The sequence below is a fragment of the Panthera leo genome, chromosome F3, assembly GCF_018350215.1.
Source record: "Panthera leo isolate Ple1 chromosome F3, P.leo_Ple1_pat1.1, whole genome shotgun sequence".
In the NCBI taxonomy this organism is placed as follows: domain Eukaryota; kingdom Metazoa; phylum Chordata; class Mammalia; order Carnivora; family Felidae; genus Panthera; species Panthera leo.
The window spans coordinates 23835391-23856962 of NC_056696.1; the positions used below are offsets into that span (position 1 = coordinate 23835391).

General features: G+C 41.1%; 1 protein-coding gene across 1 annotated transcript in view; it reads left to right on the top strand.

Moving 5' to 3' along the window:
- NIBAN1 (niban apoptosis regulator 1) overlaps positions 1-21572 on the top strand; it is a 151122-nt gene that overhangs the window by 105769 nt on the left and 23781 nt on the right. Inside the window, exon 6 of the mRNA XM_042924492.1 lies at positions 15622-15737. Within this exon, the coding sequence (XP_042780426.1) occupies positions 15622-15737 (116 nt within the window). The remainder of the gene's footprint in view (positions 1-15621; positions 15738-21572) is intronic.

The following is a 21572-nucleotide window of genomic DNA, read 5'->3' on the forward strand; positions in this document are numbered from 1 at the left end:
TAGCAGTTTTCCACCACACGGAACAGGACTATTAAGATATGGCAGTGTTGTTAGAGAACCCTCAAAGTTAAAGCCACAAGGATTCTTCAGTGTCCATAAAGCAGGGTTTATGAGTGAGATATAATTGTCAAAGGTCTTAAATTCTAACCTTAATCTATATAAGGATTTGTTATAGGTCATCTTAGTTCTTATTTTTGTGCATTACTCTACTCCTGGGATTATTCTACTAGATAAATGGTGCTATGTGTATAATGAGGAATTAGAGATAAAGCCAGTTTTTTTTTTCCTTTTTATTGATTTAGAATAGGAATAGATCAGAATAGATTGCTTTTGTAATGATGCTGCTTTAAAAAGGTTCAGGGGGTGCCTGGGTAGCTCAGTCAGTCAAGCACCCAATTTTGGCTCAGGTCATCATCTCACAGTTCGTGAGTTCAAGCCCCGCCTTGGGTCCTGCACTGATGGTGCGGGGCCTGCTTGGGATTTTCTCTCTCTCCTTCTCTCTCTGCCCCTCCCCCGCTTCTCTCTCTCTCAAAAATAAACAAAGAGTTTCCGGTGTGCAGTGGCATGCTTTTTTTATTGCCTTCTTCCTCCTCCTCACTCAGATAAACAGTATAACTCTGAAACCATGAGCATATTTTACAGCTGCACTAACAGGGTGGCCATCAGCCAAATCTCACTACCAAACACTTGAAATGTGGCTAATCCAAAACGAAACATGCTGTTGGGCGTAAAATACACACATTCCAAAAACTTGGTACAAAAAAAGAGTATAAAATATCTCATTAATAATTTTTATATTGCTTATATGTTTTGGATATATTGCTTTACATAAAATATATTATTTTTTTAAGTTTTTTTTTAAGTTTATTTATTTTTGAGAGAGAAAGCAAGCATGAGCAGGGGAGGGGCAGAGAGAGAGAGGAGATAGAGAATCCCAAGCAGGCTCCACACTGTCAGTACAGTGCCTGACGTGGGGCTCAAACTCATGAACCATGAGATCATGACCTGAGTCGAAATCCAGAGTTGGACGCTCAACCGACTGAACCACCCAGGCACCCCTACATTAAATATGTTATTAAAATTAATCTTAACAGTTCCTTTTGACTTTTATGATGTGGCACTATAAAATTTACAATTGCATGTGTGGCTTTCATTGTATTTCTACTGGACAGCACTGGTCTGGAGTCTCTTTGTGCTCCCACTTCCCCTTTCCATTACTACTCCAGAGGAGCCTTTAAAACCAGTATTGATTACTGTCTGCAGCCTAGGGACAGATTTGCTTCTGTGTGTGTGTACGTGCGTTTGTGCACACATGTGAGTGCATGCGTGCAGGCCAGAGAACGTTCAGTGGGAAGGATAAGGAACAAATAAGGACAGGAAGAGAAGTGAGCAGTTTCATTGGTCTGAGATGCCATCCACTCTCACTTAGAGTAAGGAAAGAGGAAAGCCTGAGTTAGCTCCCCACAAGGCAACTTTGCTCTTTTTTTTTTTTAATGTTTTTATTTTATTTTTTGAGAGACAGAGACAGACAGAGTGCTAGTTGGAGAGGGGCAGAGGGAGAGACACAGAATCTGAAGCAGGCTCCAGGCTCTGAGCTGTCAGCACAGAGCCCAACACGGGGCTCAAACCCATGAAATGTGAGATCATGACCTGAGCTGAAGTCAGACTCTTAACTGACTGAGACATCCAGGTGCCCCAACTTTGCTCTTTTTTTTAAAAACTAGGGTGAATCATTGCAACATTGGACTCATCTGAATTCAAATGTAAATACACAAAAAGCTTCTGTAACGTCAGTACAGAAGCAAACATGAAGTTTTAAGAATTATCATTGTCATTGCTTTCCTTAGTTAACGAAGGTAATTAAGAACTGACCTATATTCCAACTGGTAGTTCTGATTTGGGCAAAGGATACAATGTGTTTTGTTCTTCAGCATTTTGTAAAAAAGAGGAGTTTCTGGCTGAGGTGGAATCTTTTAAGGGCTTTTCAGTTTAGACTCAAATACCCAAACTAGTATGGTGAGTTTTCTGGAGAACTGGAAGATTGCGTAAATCACAGTGCTTTTGTTAAATGTTTAATTAAGTGATACGAAGCAGATTTTATTTTTTCAAGGAAAAAATGGGGGGGGGGTATGTTATAGACCACACATATATGAGCATCAAAGTTAATGATTCTGTGTTTTATAGAAGACAAATCAGTGTCGCTGTAGTCTTATCATGGACAATAAAATGACAAATTTGAATAATTTCACTATTTCAGTCGCTTAATTAAATAGCCCATGTGGTAAGCCCAGTGGAAATAGCCACAAACTGAGCTGTTATTCAGGTTAATGGAAGGAGCAGAGGGGAGAGCAAAGAGACTCAGATCAGCACTGTCCACTAGAAATATAATGAAAGGCACGTATGTAATTTTTTTAAACTGAAGTATGACTGACACACAGTGTTGCATTAGTTTCAGGTGTACAACATAGTGATTGGACAAATCCACACATGAGGCTCTGCTCACCACAAGTATAGCTACCATCTGTCACGATGCACCACTGTTACACTATCATTGACTATGCTCCATAAGCTCTACCATTCATCCCCATGATGTATTCATTCTACAGCTGGAAGCCTGTATCTCCCTCTCCCCTTCACCCATTTTGCCCATCCCCCCATTCCCTCCCCTCAGGCAACCATCAGTTTGTTCTCTGTATTTAAGGATCTGTGTCTGTGCTTGCTTTTTGTTTGTGTGCTTGTTCACTTGTTTGATTTCTTAGATCCCCCATATGAATGAAATCATACTGTATCTGTCTTTCCCTGTCTGACTTATTTCACTTAACATAATACCCTCTAGGTCCAACCATGTTGTTGCAAATGACACGATCTCATCCTTTCTTACGAGTAATATTCCTTATGAGTAACATTCCATTGTGTATCTATACCACATCTTCTTTGTCCATTCATCTACTGATGGACACTTGGGTTGCTTTCATCTCTTGACTATTGTAAATAATGCCTCAGTAAACACAGGGGTGCATATATCTTTCTGAATTACTGTTTTTGTTTTCTTTGGGTAAATACCCAGTATACCACATATGTTATTTAATATTTTCTAGTAGCCACATTAATTGTTTGGTGAAGCCCACAGAAAGATGCATATTTGAGAGAGAGAGGTTTAGTGGGAAGAAAAGAATAAGGTGGTCCTGCAGCTGGATCCCCAGGTTAGATCTCTGTCATGAAAAACACTACCCCATGTTGATAAACTAACTGTATTTGCAGCTTATCACAAAATTACACTATTTCACAGTGAACAAGAAGACCTGAAAGCCTTTCATTTCACATGTGATACATTAGGCCCAGAGAAGCAAAGTAACTTACCTCAACTCCCATAGACAAAGTGACACCCCGTTTTGATTCCCAGCAGATAGTTATCCTGCCATTCTGTGCTGCCTCTGTATCATTCAGCCATTTTTTCTTCGTTCGTTGGTCTGCTCAAAAGAACATTTGGTGCCAGGCACTGTGCTATGGCGTTGGGATACGGTGATGAATATGACAGTCCTTGTCCTCAAAGACATTATGGTATAGGGGGACACAAGTTTATCCAGTTGTGTCACCGATGAACCTCCAGCTTCTGATGCTTGTCACACTGTGTCAGTTGTCATGGAAAGCAGGAGACAGTAATAATACATTAAAGGACATTTGTGACAAGCCTGAAAGTGCTCCAAGATGTAAGGGTTTCCCCCTCCATTCATTGGAAAGAAAACACTGGAAGGAGGCGTGCAGACCTATTCTGAGCAAACAGCACAAAGCAATACCTTTAAGGAGAGGGAAAGAAGAATGAACTCTTCAGTTCATTTACTTTACAAACACCTCAGCGTGGATCCTGAATGTCTGGACCATGGAATGTGCCATGATTTGGCAGTTGCCAGTGCTCATAAGGGTTCTCAGATTCCAAGAGGCGAACTGCCACAGGACCATTTGGACTTGGGAAAGGCAAATCTTGCTCATGGTCACGAGAGGATTGGTATTAAAAAAAAAGTTATTAGATCACCACAGATCTTCCTAAGGATAATAGTATAACATTTCATAAAGTTTGAGCTACAAATACAAATACAAATATGCATTCCCTTTCAATCACATGGGTGAATATTTACATTGCTTAATCAGGATGTGTGTATAATTTTATAATCTTGTTTTCGCAGTGAAAATTCTCTTCAAACTACTTTTCCATGATGCAGATGAGTCATCATAATCGTTATTTTAGTGACTGCGTAATATTCCATTCAGTAATCTTATCAAGCTTTGCTTAAATTTGTTATTAGCTAAGTTATTAAGCAAGATGCTCCTTGGACTTTACTGAAAATAATTGTGAACGCTTCGGGTTTTCATGACAAAATTGCATATTTACCTATAAAGATCCCTTAGTGAGACATGTATGCTAATGCAGTTATAGGTTTTCAACCACCACAACAGCAAGATGCTTTCCAAGTATCTTTGGTTTGAAGCAATTATGCAAGACGGGTACACACTGTGGGCTCAGTTAACCTAGAAATTCAAAAGAACTCTGTTGGCAGCATTGCCCTTTCTTGTAATAGGTCAGGAATGTAGACACTATTTTTATTGGTGCCTGATTGCTAAAGTCCCCAGTTTAAAAAAAATTTCTTTTAATGTTTGTTTATTTTTGAGAGAGAGGGAGAGAGAGAGTGCAAGCAGGGGAGGAGCAGAGAGAGAGAGAGAGAGGGAGACACAGAGTCTGAAGCAGGCTCCAGGCTCCGAGCTGTCAGCACAGAGCTCCACGCGGGGCTCAAACCCATGAACCGTGAGATCATGACCTGAGCCGAAGTCAGACACTTAACCGACCGAGCCACCCAGGCTCCCCTAAAGTTCCCAGTTTTTAAAAAATGATCTGGCCCCTAAGAACCTGAGGACTAAATTATAGATGGCCTCTCCAGACCTAAGGAGGAGGCCATTCAATTAACCAGTCTTACCTTCCTCTTCGGAGCAGGCAGTGCGTTTCCAGGAAGCTGTAGCTGCCATCCCTAGTTCTCAGGGAGGGAATGGAGCTTGGGGCAGTTCCGATTTTTTAGGTCTTTGGGGAAAGGTTACTGATAAGGAAACATATTTTATCCTAGACAAAAGTTGTTACAACTTCTGCTGTAGTTAGATGTTTTAAGTAAGGTGAGGCCCTTTTTGAGGTCTGTATAGGACTAGAACCTTATTTCCTGCTTCTTATTTTTACTCTCCTTTGATGACCCAATGAAATGAGTTATGTATTTATATGACCTTGGGTAATGACTTCAACTTCTTTGATTTTGAGTTTTCCATTTGCTACCTAGGAATGATTACATCTGGCTTACCTGTCTCATGAGATAGCTGTGAGACTCAAATGAGATGTAAACTGTAAGAACTTCTGACAAGTGCAAGCTGGATGCTATTATTAATCATTGGTAATGACGATGAGTGGAAAATCCCCAGATAGCATTGGCAGACGGTGCTATACTCTGTGGGTGTATCAGGCTAGGACATGATAAAGTGATGCCAGTTAACCCCAGTGATTTGTTCTCTAACGTAAACCTGGCCAAGTCCTTCCCCTGTCTGCCTTACTTGTAGAAAGCGTGCTCCCACCGACGTGGGTAAGATTACACAAGGTGTTTTGAGCTCACAAGACAAAGGTCATCCATAGACGCAGTCAGGAAGAATTTCCCTAACGTTTTTGTGTGCTGCAGTGACAATTATAATAAGACCCATGTGTAAACAATCATCTCCAGGAATAAGAGAAAGTGTCATCAAAAATGAAGGGCAAGTCTGTGGCTAGAGGAGCATCTTCCTTATTTATCTGAAAACTCAAGCTTGCTTTAAATTGTGTCCAGGCTGTGTGGTCACATTTTGCCTGCAGGGAGTAAGCCACACGACTCCCCACAAGGGCAGCGATATGCACGTGACCCAGTTTCTGTGGTCTGAGCTGAAAGATTACCCGCGCATGTGCACTGCCTCAACTGCCTGTGAACATTACATAGTGACGTCTTCCTACAATTCACGTTTTAAAGAGGAAATTAGATCGTTTTCATTTAAGTTTTGGGGCATGATTATTTTTTTTTCCTTTGAGATCATTTCAGCAGGATCTCCACGAATAGTTACTAGGATATTGGGAGACCGTTCTGCACTTAACTGTCTTCAAATACGAATCTCCCCCATCTAAAGACACACATGTTTGTCCTGGGCATATAGGAAATCATTGATTGTGTTATTGTTCTCCTGGCCTGACTCTGCCCAGGTATCTAACACGGATAGGGTGACAGATCAACTCATTCAGGCCCATGGAAAGCATGTTCAATGAACACAGCTTCAGGACACAGACCATCTTCATGGTATTTAGAGGGAAGCAAATATTCTCTCCTCCCTTATCAGGATTTTGATGACACCATCCTTACTGTTTGAAAGAGATAGGAGTGGGGTCATTTTTATTTTTTTAAGGCTTTGAAAAAACTTAAAGTAAATGGGATTGTTTATGCTAAGGAAAAGAAGGCTGCCACACAGAAGACATAGTCTATATATCAACTGAGTACCAAAAAAGAGAAAATGAGATTCAACCAGGGTCACAAGTGAGGATTTATGTCTGGACAGTGATGATTGCCTTCAATGGATAGAGTTCTAGTTGTTTGAAATGATGTCTGTATGAACCTGCCCAAAGTATTTCCTTATCCACATACCTTTTGACAGAGCTTCATTGTAGTACTATTTTTATACATCACTTTAAGTACAAGGGTTCTTTTGTGTTAAGTGAGTGAGCAGTCGGCAGAGGGGACATTTCCTAACCTGATAATGAGGGAATAAGTTCATCAAGATGCTAATAAGCATTCAAAAGTTATGGTCTTCTATTGTATCTTTTTCTTCTATGCAATTTGTGTTTTCTCAAAATCTATAGTTTATAAACCACTTGCAACAGAATTTGCTGAACAGCTTTTTAAATGCAGATTCCTAGAGCAAGATCAAGAATTGCATTTTTAATGCTTATTTATTTTTGAGAGAGAGAGAGAGAGAGTGCAAGCCAGGGAGGGGCAGAGAGAGAGAATCCAAAGCAGGCTTCAGGCTCTGAGCTGTCAACACAGAGCCTGATGCGGGTATTGAACCCACAAACCATGAGATCATGACCTGGGCCAAAGTCAGACGCTTAACCGACTGAGCTACCCAGGCACTCCCTCCAAGGATTGCATTTTTAACAAGCACATAGGTGATTCTGATGTTTGAGAACCACTCCCCTTATGTTGGGTAGAGGAATGGTTCTCAAGGTGTGCCCCTGTACCTAAAGCATCAGCATCATCTGGGAGCTCATTAGAAAAGCAAATTCTTGGACTCCGCCCTGTACCTTACTGAATCTGAAAAGTCTGGGGGTGAGGCTCAGCAATCCGTTTTTCTGATCCTCACCAAAGTCCGAGAAGCACGGGGGTAGAGTATGTCAATTCCCTTCAGTACCTCTTTACAACAGTAAGAAAGAGACTTATTAAGAGAGAATCTGATTCATTCATGACACTTTGGTCTTATCTGGAACCGAGAAATCTTGGTTTGAGGTGCCTGGGTGGCTCAGTCGGTTTCAGCTCAGGTTGTGATCCCAGGGTCCTGGGATGGAGCCCCACGTTGGGCTTTGTGCTTAAGATTCTCTCCCTCTCCCCCTTCCCTTCCCCTCCTCCTTCTCTCCCCTTCCCTCTCCCCTCCTTCTCCCTCTTCCCTTCTTCCCCACTGCTTGTGCTGTTGAAAAGAGGGAAGGAAGGAAGGAAGGGAGGAAGGAAGGAAGGAATCTTGGTTTAGACAGAACTTTAAAAGGAGATTTAATCTTGCCCTCCAATATTTAAATTCCTTCCCTCCCTCCATCCCTCCCTCCATTCCTCCCTCCCTTCCTTCCCTCTCTCCCTCTATCTCCCTCGCTCTCTCCCTCCCCCTTTCCCCCTTTCCCCACTCCATCTCTCTTTTTCTCTCTCTTTCTTATGTGCCAGGCACTGGGCTACGGATTGAGGATACAGTGGTGAATGCAAACTACAGAGAAAGTTCCTGTCCTCTTGGAACTTACAGGCTAGGGGAAGGCATATTTCAAATGATTACACTAATAACTATGAAATTATAATTATTGTAAGTGCTATGGTGAGGAGGCACATGATGTTCTGAGAGTATATAAGACAGGGGTTTGAGCATGTCTGCATACCTTCTACAAGGCAGCTCAGCCCAGATGGAGCACTTCCTCTTGAGGGAGAATTCTGACACCCAGTTGGAGCCTGCCTCACTCTAAGATACATATAAGTGTTAGAAATCTGTTCCCTATTTCAGTGAAAATATGCCACACTGTACTTTGGACCATGCAGACCTGACTGTGTATCTGAATCTACATGGAACAAGTCCAGTGTTCTTTTACGTTGCAGATCTTCACGTAGATGATGAAGATCTCTTTCCTCGAGGTTTTTTCTTTTCAAGGCTGTGAGACTCCTCATTTATTTGGTCTCCTTCAGAAGCACTCCAGTTTTTAAAAAGATGTTTGTAAAATATTCTGCTTCTCAGCATCAACTAGAAGTGTGTAATGGTAATTTCTTAGGAGCATATCTCAGATTCCATCTATGAGTGTCCTTGTCCTGATTATGATCCACAGTCCCATGGCCCAACCTCACCTGCCCTGTGTACAACTGCATCACATCACTAACTTGCACTGGGCTCGCAGTTAAGTGAAACCCTGGGCTTATCTAGCTTGCCTTTTTTAAGTAATTGAAAATGTTTTAAGGGCAGTGCCCTCAAGATTTTCCTCTAGGATGTCAGCCCTTTAACCAGCAGCCGTCACTGAGGTTGTTTAGTCGATTATGTGTACTGGCATTATCAACCAATCTAAATATCTTCAGTGTGTCAATCAAAAGCATGTAAAGCTTTAAGAATTGCCTCGCTAGAATCTAGATGCAGGATGTCTCCAACAGCCTTCTAATCTGCCAATCTAGTATGTCGGTGTGAAGGAAATGGGCTAGTCTGTCTTCACTTGTTCTAGTAATCACCACTTCCTTTTCTCTGTTGACAAACAGTCTTTTAATATTTATTGACATATCAAGAATTCATGAGATGCCCTGCTTTTAATCAAATGAGGCATGCAGCCTTTTCCTATGTGATTAAAAACTTCTATCAAAACATCTTCACTGGAACACCTTTCTGCCATCTGTTTGAGAAGCCATTTATATCCTCAGAGTGAGTTCTGTATCTTTGTATTTTCACCTAGAGCAACACCGTTATAATTCATCTTCAGGTGCCTGGATCTCCGTGAAGCACACTTTTTTTCTTGACCTATTCCTCTTCTCTTCTTGGCCGGTCTGTATCCACTAACGCAAATAAGATTTGGTCAGCAGATATATGTTTTAGTCTAGTAGTTTACGAAATATAATTCAGGGACTTCTAAGTAATCTTGGGGCTAGTGCTCATGAGTTATCATTTATAATATGGCAATAAATATTTGCTTAGGTCATGAATAAATTTTTTAAATAAAAACTTTTATTACCATTTCGTTAGGATGGACCCCATTCATTTTTAATTCCACCGTAGTATTTTCTTTTGTTCTGTTTTTAAGAATGTCACATTCTGTCTGGCCTTCAGTCTGCTCACTTGTTAAACGAGTGGTTGAACTAGATGATCCTATGGTATATTCAAACTCTAGAATTAAATGGTTCTAAACCTTGATAAGGAAAGGAAATTTAACGCAATTTAAAAGTTAAACCACAATACACACACATATACGTGCATGTGCAAACATACACACATGTACATGTGCATACATATCAAACTGGTGAGACCGCATCAATGTCAATTTCCTGGTGGTGATATTGTGCTATGGTTTTGCAGGATATTCCTGTTAGGAGAAATGGGGTGAAGGGTATATTGGATATCTCTGTATCATTTCTTTTAAGAACACATGAATCTACAATTACCTCAAAATAAAAAGTTCAAAAAAATTAAACCATAGGCTGTATAACAGGACTTTGGAAGTAAGAGTAGGCCTTTCTTGACCACATATTAGCTTAAACAAATTATTCAACCTTCCTGAAGTCAGTTTCTTTCTCAGCCTTAAAGTGGGAATATTAAGCGGCACCTGGGTGGCTCAGTCTGTTAAGCATCCAACTTCGGCTCAGGTCACGATCTCACGGTTCCTGAGTCTGAGCCCCACATTGGGCTCTCTGCCGTCAGCACAGAGCCTGCTTGGGATCATCTGTCTCCCTCTCTCTCTGCCCCTCCCCAACTTGCGCTCCCTCTCTCTCAAAAATAAACATTTAAAAAATTAAAAACTGGGACTATTAATCCTTACCTAATGGGATGGCTGGAAGGATTATATGAGATGGTGTGTATAAACATTGGCTTATACTTCTATTGTTAGTATTCAATAAATGTTGGTTACTTGCCACTGTACTTCTTCTCCTTTGTTCTAGAGAAGAAATTAGGGCAAACGGACTTGCTGCAGCTCTCCCAGAAAAGACGACATACGACCTGAAGCTAAAGACAATTTCGAAGTATACATTAGTGACATGAACCCCATAGCAGTGTAGTGAGTAATGCAGTTACATAACTTTTACAGATCACCAGGCAGATCAGCTAACATGGCTTGGCGCAGTGAACCGATAAAATAAAATAACAACGCAGCTTCCAAACCCAGCCTGAGTCAGGGAGTCCCGACACAGCAGCCAGAGTCAAAATCCAGAATGACTGCCTAGGCCTTAGAGCTTTGGTGTTTCAGTTGACTCAGACATGCTGTAAATCTGTGTAAGGGGTGGGGGGGAAACAAAAGCTGGCCCCCTGAATAACTCTTCCCCAAGGGGCATAGAGAAGCTTTCTTTTCCTTGCAGAATCCTTAATCATGTCTCCCAAATAGGAGTTTTCCATGCAACTGCACAGATGCGAAAAAGGGAGAGACCAAGGAGAATAGACATGTCTTGGTCCTGAGGATGTGATAGTTGAATGGATGGCCAAGATGTCTCTCCCACATATCTTCTGAAATGTTTAGAATTTCCTAGGGATCTGTCCTTGCCCCGATCTGATGAATGTTGTTATCAGTCAGTTGGATAAAAACACAGAAAGTAAGCCCACCAAAATAGTTGAATGTTACAGAGGTGAAAGGGAGTTTGGGAACAATTATAATTTTTAAATGATTTTGTCAGGCTGTGGGGCACTGAGTTGATCACAGTAAGTTGTAATTTATTAGGGGCAGTGTTAAAACCTGTACTTCAAAACCAAAAGCAGAAGTACGGGTTAGGAAAGGATTAAATTGACAGGGGTTTTATACAAAAAAAGTTGTAGGATTTTATGTGACTATAAGAAAGGTATGAGTCAATGGTGTGATGTATTTGTATTTTAGAAAGGAAGTTAGGGACCAAAAAAAAGGAATGTAATCTTTCTACTTTACATAATTTACACAAGTTGAAAAATACTCAGTGGGTTGTATTCAGTGTGGGCCAAATTTAAGAAAGATAGTGACTAAATGGAATTGGCTACCAAGGGGAGGAAAGAAAAGGTAGGGCTGAATTTAAAGGATCCCCAAAACTATATTGTTTAAAGAACGGTTGAGGGAAAATAAGGATATTCAGCTATTCTTTTAGAGTTGCCCTACAGAAGAGGACAAGTAAACTTGTCTATTTTGCTCTGAAAATCAGAAATGGGATTAATGAGAGTTCATGGAAACAGATTTTGGCTCAATAAAAGGAAAATTTTTCAAATAATTAGAGCAGTTCCATGACTATTTCACTAAATTGTGAGTTTCCTGTCACTGGAAATATTCAAGCTGAGGCCAGATGAGTGTCTGGGATTCTGAGGGCTTCTAGCATTGAATGAGAGCTTAGGGTAGGTGACCTTTAAGACCACTTTCAGCTCCCTTAGTCTGTGATTTAAGTAAGCATGAATGCCAAGGCCGCTTATGACATGCCAGAGCTACTTTTTCAACTCTTGGCTCTGATTCTGACCAGCTGTGTGACCTTCGGCTAAGAAATTAACCATTTTTTGTTCCAATTTCCTCAGCCATAAAATGAGGGATCTGGATTTAATGATATCTAAGTTCTCCGCAACTTCATAATTACAGCATGTTGGAAAAGTAGAGTTGGCGCTGATACCTGCCATTTTTCTAAGTCAGCTTACACGGAGAAGACTTAACAAGCAAAGGCCATTGTTGATTCTGGGGACCATTGGACTAAACTCTCAGTTGCTCGTTGGCAGGAGAGTGGACGATTGTGATCCTGGGATTTGTTCTCATGAGATCTGTGGCAGGAAGTTGATCAAATAACTGATAATCCGGTTTCTCTCAAACACCTGTACATTCTGGCTGAGTTCAGCGATGCCTTTGCAAAGAACTTAGAAGAAATGAAGGTCACATTACTATTGCAATACAGTTCTGTCTCTTACAAAGCACACCTTTGTTCTTCATTTCCTTAATGATCTGGCAGTTGCTGTTGAGCTTGGCTTACAATAATAAGAACCAATATCCATAAAACAACTTGCTATGTGGCAGATACTGTCCTAAAAGTTTTGTATAAATTAATTTACCTAATCAGTTTATAACCTGAAAATCTAATGATGAATCAGTAGGTTAGATCCTTTTTTCCCCTATGGACAAGGAGTAGTTAAAATGCAGTTTAAATCCATCCTAATGGTAGAGAGTCCAGAATTCAGATCCCTGCCCTCATTCTTTCAGGCTTCATTGCTGGTGTTCAATTACTATAATTTCCTGTGTGGTTCATTTGATTACTAACCCTTTTCTTCTCTGCCTGTATGAAGGTGCTTCATCCACCACTACTGTATTCCAGCTCCCCATTTTCCTCTTGGACTTCTCTCTGACTCCCACATCATTGTCTCCACATTCCATTTCCTCAGTTATTTTTTCCAGAAGTTTTTGAAAACACAACTATAGTGGGAATGCTATAGTTTGCTTTGATAGAGTAATAGAAGGTAGGAGTAGGATTTCAAATACCTCCTTTGGTTGCTGAGGTTAGTGGGGGAAGAAATAAGTAAATTTATGCTTTTGGTAAAGACATGAATTTAAAACCTTATTCTGAGGTTCACAGGTCTGGCAGTACTCACTCCATCCAAGTACCACATTTTCTTCCATGTCTTTGTTTCCTGAGGTTGGAAATGAAAACAGCTGTTAAAAATAAGAGCTCATGAGTCAATCTTGAATCTCAGTGTAGCAATTACAGTTTCCATCTCTGTTGGTAAAGTCCCTCCCAGTGTACTGAGCTCCATATCACAGCCCCCTTGTTGTCAATTTTATACCAAGACTTTAATTTGTGTTTTCCAAGCCTCAAAGATTAAACACTAAATCATTTGCCAAACCAGAAAAAATAACCAGGAAGAAATACATCAATTTAAAAACTTGATTCTCAGACATGCTCTTTTTCTGATTTAGAGCTCGAGCAGAACTCTATGTCAATATTAGAAATGTCAGTTACTGTCCCACATTTTTGAAGGTGGAAATTCTGGGCTTTGTGGTATCCTCACTGTGGAGGATTTTGCTTGAGCTCTTTTTCATTTTTAAAAAAAAATTTTTTAAGTGTTTATTTTTAAGAGAGAGAGAGGTGGGTGGCGGTGGGAGAGGTAGAACGGGGATGGGAGGAGGGACAGCGAAAGAAGGGAGGGACAGTGGATCCAAAGTGGGCTCCATGCTGACAGTGGGGCTCAGACTCAGGAACCATGAGATCATGACCTTAGCCGAAGTTGGACACTTAACTGAGCCACCCAGGCACCCCTGCTTGAAAATCTTATCAAGGCTAGCCTTGAATTGTATTTTCCCTTTTCCAAGTTCCTGAGGCTTATGACCTCATAAATAAATCTCAATGTAGTCATCTACAGCCTATTAATTGATTGTCACCTTCTGGAGCACATTGATTCTTTTTTAGTTCAGCCTCATCCCACTTAGCAACCATTCATTCCTTGACTGAGTAATCCCATTGTCTGAAGCTCCGAATGTCCCCAGTGAATCAGCTGCCTTGAACTGACCGATCTAATATGCCCTATAAAGGCAGATCATATGCTGTTAGCAAGAGAGCTTCATGTCCTAGAGGAGAGGCTTGGAAGCAAGAGACTTGGCCCTTTCAGTCACTTCATTTTGCCTTATTTCCCCTAAGATTTGATTTATTTACTGTTCTATTCTTTATTATTAGATTATTTATAAAATTTATTCCCCTGCAAAGATTTTTATAATTCTGTTATCGTTGTATCCTCTAACAGATATTTTGTGCATTGAAAATTGCCTCAGTCGTTTGGGCTGCTATAACAAAAATACTGTAAGTCCAAGATCAAAGCACCCGCAGATCCAGTGTTTGGAGAGAGAGCCAAAAGCGGGGAAGAGCTCTCTTCTTATAAAGGCACTAATCCCATCATGATAAGGGCAGTAATCCCAACGTACCTTTGTGACCTGATTACCTCACAAAGGCTCTAGCTGCAAATATCATACTGGGGATTAGGGTTTCAACATATGACTTTTGGGGGACACAAACCATTCAGTCCCTAGCAGAATTTTTGCATTCGTGGTGTGATTTGTGGAATTCTGGGAAGGCTGTTGAGCCCCTGCTTCCTCGACTATGCTTAAAATCCTGCATTAAACATCACCTCTCAGATATAATACCTTTTAAAATCTAATCTGTTTGGAAGGGCAAAACCATAAAACTAATATGTGAAGTAGTATAGCATAGTGCTGGCATAGCATAATGTATTCTGACTGGGATCAGAATACCTGAGTTCACCCACTTGCTAGCTGTATGACCTTAAGCAATTAATTAATCTTTCTGGGCTTTTGGAGCATCTGTATAGTCGACATGATAATAGCACTCACCTCACAGGTTTTTTGGGTTTTGGTTTTTAAATTTTTTTTAGTCTGTATTTATTTTTGAGAGAGAGAGAGAGGGAGAGAGCACAAGCAGGGGAGGGGCAGAGAGGGAGACACAGAATGCAGTCTAATGCAGACTCCAGGCTTTGAGCTGTCAGCACAGAGCCCGATGCGGGGCTCGAACTCATGGACCGCGAGATCATGACCTGAGCCGAAGTCGGGTGCTCAACCGACTGAGCCACCCAGGCGCCCTGTTACCTCACAGGTTTTTGTGAGGTTTCAGTGAAATATGTAACATGTTTAGAAGAATAGTATCTTGCTATATAAAGTGTTAGAAACTGTCATCCTTTATTTGCGTAAATCAGCATATTTGACAGAAACTTGATAATAAGTCACAAAGAAATCGGAGTTTTGTTCGGGGAACTGGGAGTGGATACTGTGGATACCAGAGGCCCTGTTAAAGAATGGTCTGCCTTAGTGAGGTGCTACGGTTGGAGGCATAGAGCCACTAGGTGCCTAGGTGCCCAAGGGAAACATTTATAAGAGAGAAACAAATGGGGCTAGATCTGCTTCTAGTCCTAACCAGTATGCCCAGTAACTGATGGAATTAATCAGCTGCTATGGTGGTGAGCAAGCAAGGGGACACACATCTGCAGATGAACTTTGAATTCAGGATCTGCTTCATTTTTCTGTGTCTCGTAATTCTATCCCTCGTAATATTCAGGTAACATTAGGTCTCTGAGCCATGACACTCGAAGAACCATGGTAAACTGTAGAAGTATTTTTCTTTGCTAAGTGCCCTTGCCTCTTTCTTTTAGATTACATGAAGCAGACGACGTTTGAAGCCCAAGCCTTTCTAGAAGCTGTGCAGTTCTTCCGGCAGGAGAAGGGACACTATGGCTCGTGGGAAATGATCACTGGGGATGAAGTCCAGGTAACATGGGCTCAGAATTTGGGGTTCTCTTCTCTGTCTGTGTGTAGGAGGTCAGGGTCAGGGTAAATAATCACACACAAAAAAGTGGAAGATGTGGTTCCGAAGGCCGTTTCTCTCATTGTCTAGATGCATTTGGTCCACAGAGTATTGGGCACCGTCTGCAAACACCTCCAGACCAGGAGCAAAACAGGACAGTATAAAAACAGGGCAACCACAACAAGGAGCTTCCATTATTTTCTAAAAAAAATTTGTTTTAATGTTTGTTTATTTTTGACAGAGAGACAGAGCATGAGTGGGGGAGGAGCAGAGAGAGAGGGAGACACAGAACCCAAAGCAGGCTCCAGGCTCCGAGCTGTCAGCACAGAGCCCGATGAGGGGCTCGAACCCATAGACCGCGAGATCATGACCTGAGCTGAAGTCGGACGCTCAACCGACTGAGCTACCCAGGCACCCCTCCATTATTTTCTATTTTTTTCTTTACAAAGCATTATTCTTTCAAGTGACCTCATGCTTCCAGACCACAATCCAACACGAGCAGTGTGGCATAGTTCAAAGTGTGTGATGGGGGCTTAGGTCAACCTACTTGGATTAAATCTTGCCAACTTATTTAACTTCTTTTAGTCTCAAGTTACTCCTCTGAAAAAAGAGAGTAATGATAATGTTTGCCCTGCAGGGTACTGAGCATTAAGTGAGACGTTGTTGGAAAACTATTTGGCACATGCACTTGTCTTTATTTACTGAATGATTTATAAATGAAGTCAAAGAAATACATTTTAAAAGCATTAAGACAGTTTTCTATGAGTTTTACTTACCTCTTCTAGTTTTCTATCCTCTATAGTCTGATATAATTTTCCTATGACCTTGGTTAAATGCCAGTCATGGGCTAAGCATGTCCATTGGCTTGGTACCAGGGACGTTGTTACAAATCTCCAAGGAAACTGTGTCCATGAGGACACCAATCACACAGCTGATTCAGCCAGGAAGAGGAGAGTGGGAACGGCGTTATTTAATTAGAGGCACACAGGGTCCAACAATGCTGTTCTTTAATTTCCCCTCATTTCCCTGAGTGCCTCTTTTGGGGGCCAGTGAAATTTGTTATTAGGAGACCGGATGAGGCCTTGCCTTCGTATAGTCATTAAACATCTGAAGCCGAAAACATTTGATCGTGATGATGGGGCTGTTCTTTATTGTTTAACCATATGACTTCTTCTTTCCCACCCACCCCTGCTTTGGTGGATTCTAAACTCATTTATTTCTTAGCTTGAGACTTATTCCAGAACTTTGGCTAACTCTTGGTTTCTGATATTTGGGGGAAGTATATCCATTCGTCAATCTGAGAGAACTAAGGACTAACCGTACTTATACCATAAAGAAAAATGAAAGCAAAAGGGGAGGCTGAAGCACTTGACGCTGATTGGCCTGCCAAATAAACCAACATATTTAGTAGATATACCAGTATTAAAATGCCTTTGTGTAATACTTTTTAATGTTCAAATCCTAATTCTGTGTGTTCATTTTATCGATCTCATGAGGTTATTAGTATTTCCAATTTCGTAAATGAGAAAACCAAGGGAGGTATATAGCAGTGAAGTGACTTGTCCAGTTTTATTCATTAAATAGCTATTGAGCCCCTCTATGCCAGGCACCATGCTGGGGCTGGTGATCCAGAGATGGGCACGACAGGATGGTCCCAGCCCTGTGCAGCTGATAGTTTCATGCTCCCATGCTAAGTGGACAGATGGCAAAGGAAATGATGGCTTCCGATTCCTGGTCCAGTGAAAGATCAGCACCAACCATGGGGCTATACCAAGTTCAACATTTACTTAACTCCTCAAGTTTAGCTATGCTATTTGCTTAATCTTTTCATTTAGAATCTCATGTCAGCTCACTTCTTTCTCGATGCCATTGAAAACAGGTACTTAATGAAACCTTTCTTTGGATTGAGTTGACTTTCTGTTTTTTTGCTTTGGGTTGATTTGTGCTAAGTGCTAGAAGGTGCAAGAGAAGCAAATGACTCATCCCTTGCCCTTGCGGTGAGGCAAGACATACCTAGAAACATCCCGAGAACGAGGCAGCCTTAGAAGTGTATGTGGGTAGACATGTGGGTCTGTACATATATGGACATCATAAAGCATTGGCAGCCAGCAGTGATAGGAAGGTGCTAATTTTGCAGTATAAAAAATACCATAAGTAGGAAAGCAGAACAACACAAAACAAAAACAGAGACGAGATCAGTAAAAGCTGGAGTTATCAAGTGACCCAATAAGAAATTTTGCTCCCCCAGGAATCTGAATATCTATGGTGAAGTTAGACTCAGACAATGTGAGCGCCGGAAAGGCATTTCAAGGATTGTTTGTCCAAAACCCTCCAGTTGAAAGAATGTTCAGAGAGGTTGGCTGAAGTCACAGTGCCAGTCTGTGACAGAAAACCCATTTCGAACCACATCAGGCTCTCCTTCAATAAGCTGGAGAAAGGAAATGAATTCCAAAACCTTCCTGTCTGGGGCCTAGCGGGGGTCCGCCTCTCTGTAACCTCACATATGAAGCCGAAGCAGCATCTGTCCTCAGACTCACAGGAAAAAGAGGTCAGGGGCCCAGAGAAGCTATGTAGTTAAAGAAAATGGCATGACGTAACTGAGTTTGAGAATATGACATCTTCTGTTTAAATTCTTTTAATGTTTATTTAGTTTTGAGAGAGAGAGAGCAGGGGAGAGGCAGAGAGAGGAGAGGGAAACATGGAATCTGAAGCAGGCTCCGGGCTCTGAGCTGTCAGCACAGAGCCCCACACGGGGCTCAAAGCCATGAACTACAAGATCATGACCTGAGCTGAAGTAGGATGCTTAACCAACTGAGCCTCCCAGGTGCCCCTGGCATCTTCTGTTTCTTTTATTATTATTTTTTTAAATATGTCAAATTGGCTTCCATACTGACATCTTCTGTTTAAAGCACTGGGTTTATTTGCATTTTTTTCCTGTCTGCTAAGCACTTACTTGATCATCATTGTGTCGTCACCCCCTCTAACCTCATGGCCTGGTATTCAGATGTTCAGCATTATTACATTATTATCTTCATAGTAATGACTCACACAGCAAGTCTGGTGGGCCCTCATGGCAGTGGTGATTTTTTAGGCAACTGCCGAGGCAAAGCAAATATCTTAGGATAACTTGCCTACAGACTATTAAGGTGAAAATATTTATATACTAGTAAAAACGTCAATATATATCCTACTTGTCTATAAAAAATGTATCAAATGAAGTCCTGAAGGAAAGTATTTTGCAAGATGTAAAGCATTTACAGTGATTTGGTATATTTATTATTTATAGCAATATATTCATTTAATAAATATATCTTTATTATTTTGTAATTATTATTGTCAATTTAAATTTGCCTTTAAATGAACCAGATGAGCTGAGAAAATAGTTAATAGTTCCCACAGAACAGGTGGTTTCAAGACAAGAAAACTGTCCACGTTTTAGGCCTTCTCCATACATTTCAGGGTTGTCTTTTGTCTAATGACCTCAAACATGCCCCTTTAAATGGATTCTTTCACCCATGGCCTCTCAGCAACACAAAAGGCACAAGGCCGACAGCCTGATCAGACTATCAGTCCAGTCTCAGGAAGGAGGGCAGTCTCTCTAGATCTCACACCTTCCCCACATCTGGAAGGTAACACATGGTGTGGTTGATTTTGAACAACCTAATGGCATGTTTGATTTCTTATATGTGTGATGGAATTTTAAAATCTGTATATCCCAGAAGTTAAATTTACACACACACACACACACACACACACACACACACACACCATTTTTTTTTAAGCAAAAGTGGTATTTTTAGGGCCCTTATGGTGAGACCCAGTGGATCCTGTTCTGAAGAGAGAGGTTGAGGAACCCTTTCATTAGCACAGTTTATTTATTAAAGTAGCTACTTTCCCTAGAACAGCCCCAGAACTTTGGACCCTGCTCATGGAGAGCTGACCCAGGTAGGGAATCTCAGAGAAGGCCCTGGGAAGCTGAGAGGCAGCACAAGGATGGAGGGTGGGGCTGAAGGTTAGGGGAAGAGGGTGACTCGGTGTTGGGATGGACACAGTTGGGCCCCAGCACTCTGAGGCTCTGCCTTGCCCTGTGACTTGTCAAGCCCCCCACCCTTGCAAACCACTCCTATTCTCCTCCTTTTTTCCCCCAGACATATTTCCTTTTCAATTCCCTAAACTATAAAATAGAACTGAATGTCTTGGAATATTATATGGGAAAGACTAAAAGAAAACTATAAACCTACCCAAATAGATGATTTTTTTCCCTTTGGCCTTTGTAACATTTTGATCTTTTCAAACCCCTCTCATGCTTATGTTCAGACTCAAACCAGTCTCTGCAGAAGGGTGAAGCAGGCAATTATTATGACCCTGAATGTAACACTTTCAACTAAGATAATATTTCCCATTGTTTTTAAGTTCTGGCTTTGGTCTCTTTATTTTCTTAGCTCCTTCTCCCTATGCTACATTTTCATCACTCTTGGGAAAATGTGTTCCAACTAAGGACTTACTCCATTGTGCAGGATGGGGGGGAGGGTCAATGGATTATTAACTACCTACCTGAATCTAATTGTTGGATCTCCTCATCTCCATGGAGCTTGCACACGTCAAGTTCCTTGTAAATTCCTCAAAAATTCTAGTTCATCTCGTGACTGCTCCCAAAGAATGACTAAGAAAGAAAAACATCTCCACCGATGAATCACAAGAACTAGCAGAAATCCTGTCTCCATTATAATCTTTGTCATACCATGAAGTTCAATATTTCAGGTGACAAGAGGCCCATTCCCTGCACTGACCTGAACAGACTTCTCTCCTAGGAACCCACAGGCACAGGGGGACTGGACAGCTCATCCACCTCCCACCCTGGGAGTGTTCCTGTTCAGCTCAGCTAATGTGTTACACCCTGCTGTAACAGAGCCCTTGGTGGAAGGCAAAATCTAGTGAGCTCATAAGTATTTCCACTAGCACGAGGCTGACCAATGACCTCAGAAAAAATTGTCCATAATTCCCAAAGCCTAATTTGAATTTTTATGAGAAGGAGGTCAATTATTTTGCATGAACATTATTTTAAATTCATAGAACAGATGTCAAATGATTCTCTACTTTTCTACCATTCTCAAAATTACTTTTTCCCTTGTAAATCTTTTTTATAGCCTGATATTGAAAACTAAGTTGTGAACCCCAAAAGATTCATAGTGAAACTGAATCTGAACAAATCTGCTCCATGCAGGGTAAGGTGGGTAGTTAAAGAAGGAGCATTGTAATACATTGACACAGAGAACACTGCTCAGATTCAAAAAAATTTTTTCATTGGGCCAAGCAACATTTTAGGAGTGACTTGGAAACAATTTTAACATTCTGAAAACTTCAGATCCCCTTCCCCATATTCTGTTCATCCCACAAACATCCAGTTGCCCCAACTGTGTGTTACCCCCATCTTTTTCTAAACTTTATAGAGGATGGAGGTGGGGTTCAGAGAACAGCAGGGACAAAGAACATGAAGACACACAGATTCCAAGGGAGCTTGAGGAGGATGATGGTCTCAGGGGACACAAGCCAGGACTCAAGCCACCAAAACAAAGCCTGACCCCTTTCACAATGTTGCTATGGGTGCCCTTATCGATAGAGAAAGTTTTGCCTTTTATCCTAAATGCACTAGATTCTTTTGGTTTGAATCTGAGAAGTTTGAATCTGAGGAATTTGTCCTTCCTGATGAGGAGCTGTCAGCAGACATTACTGTTCCTTGCAGATGTTTAAGAACATTTATCCTCGAAGATTGTCTTAGTTGAGATTTCTGTAGCCTCA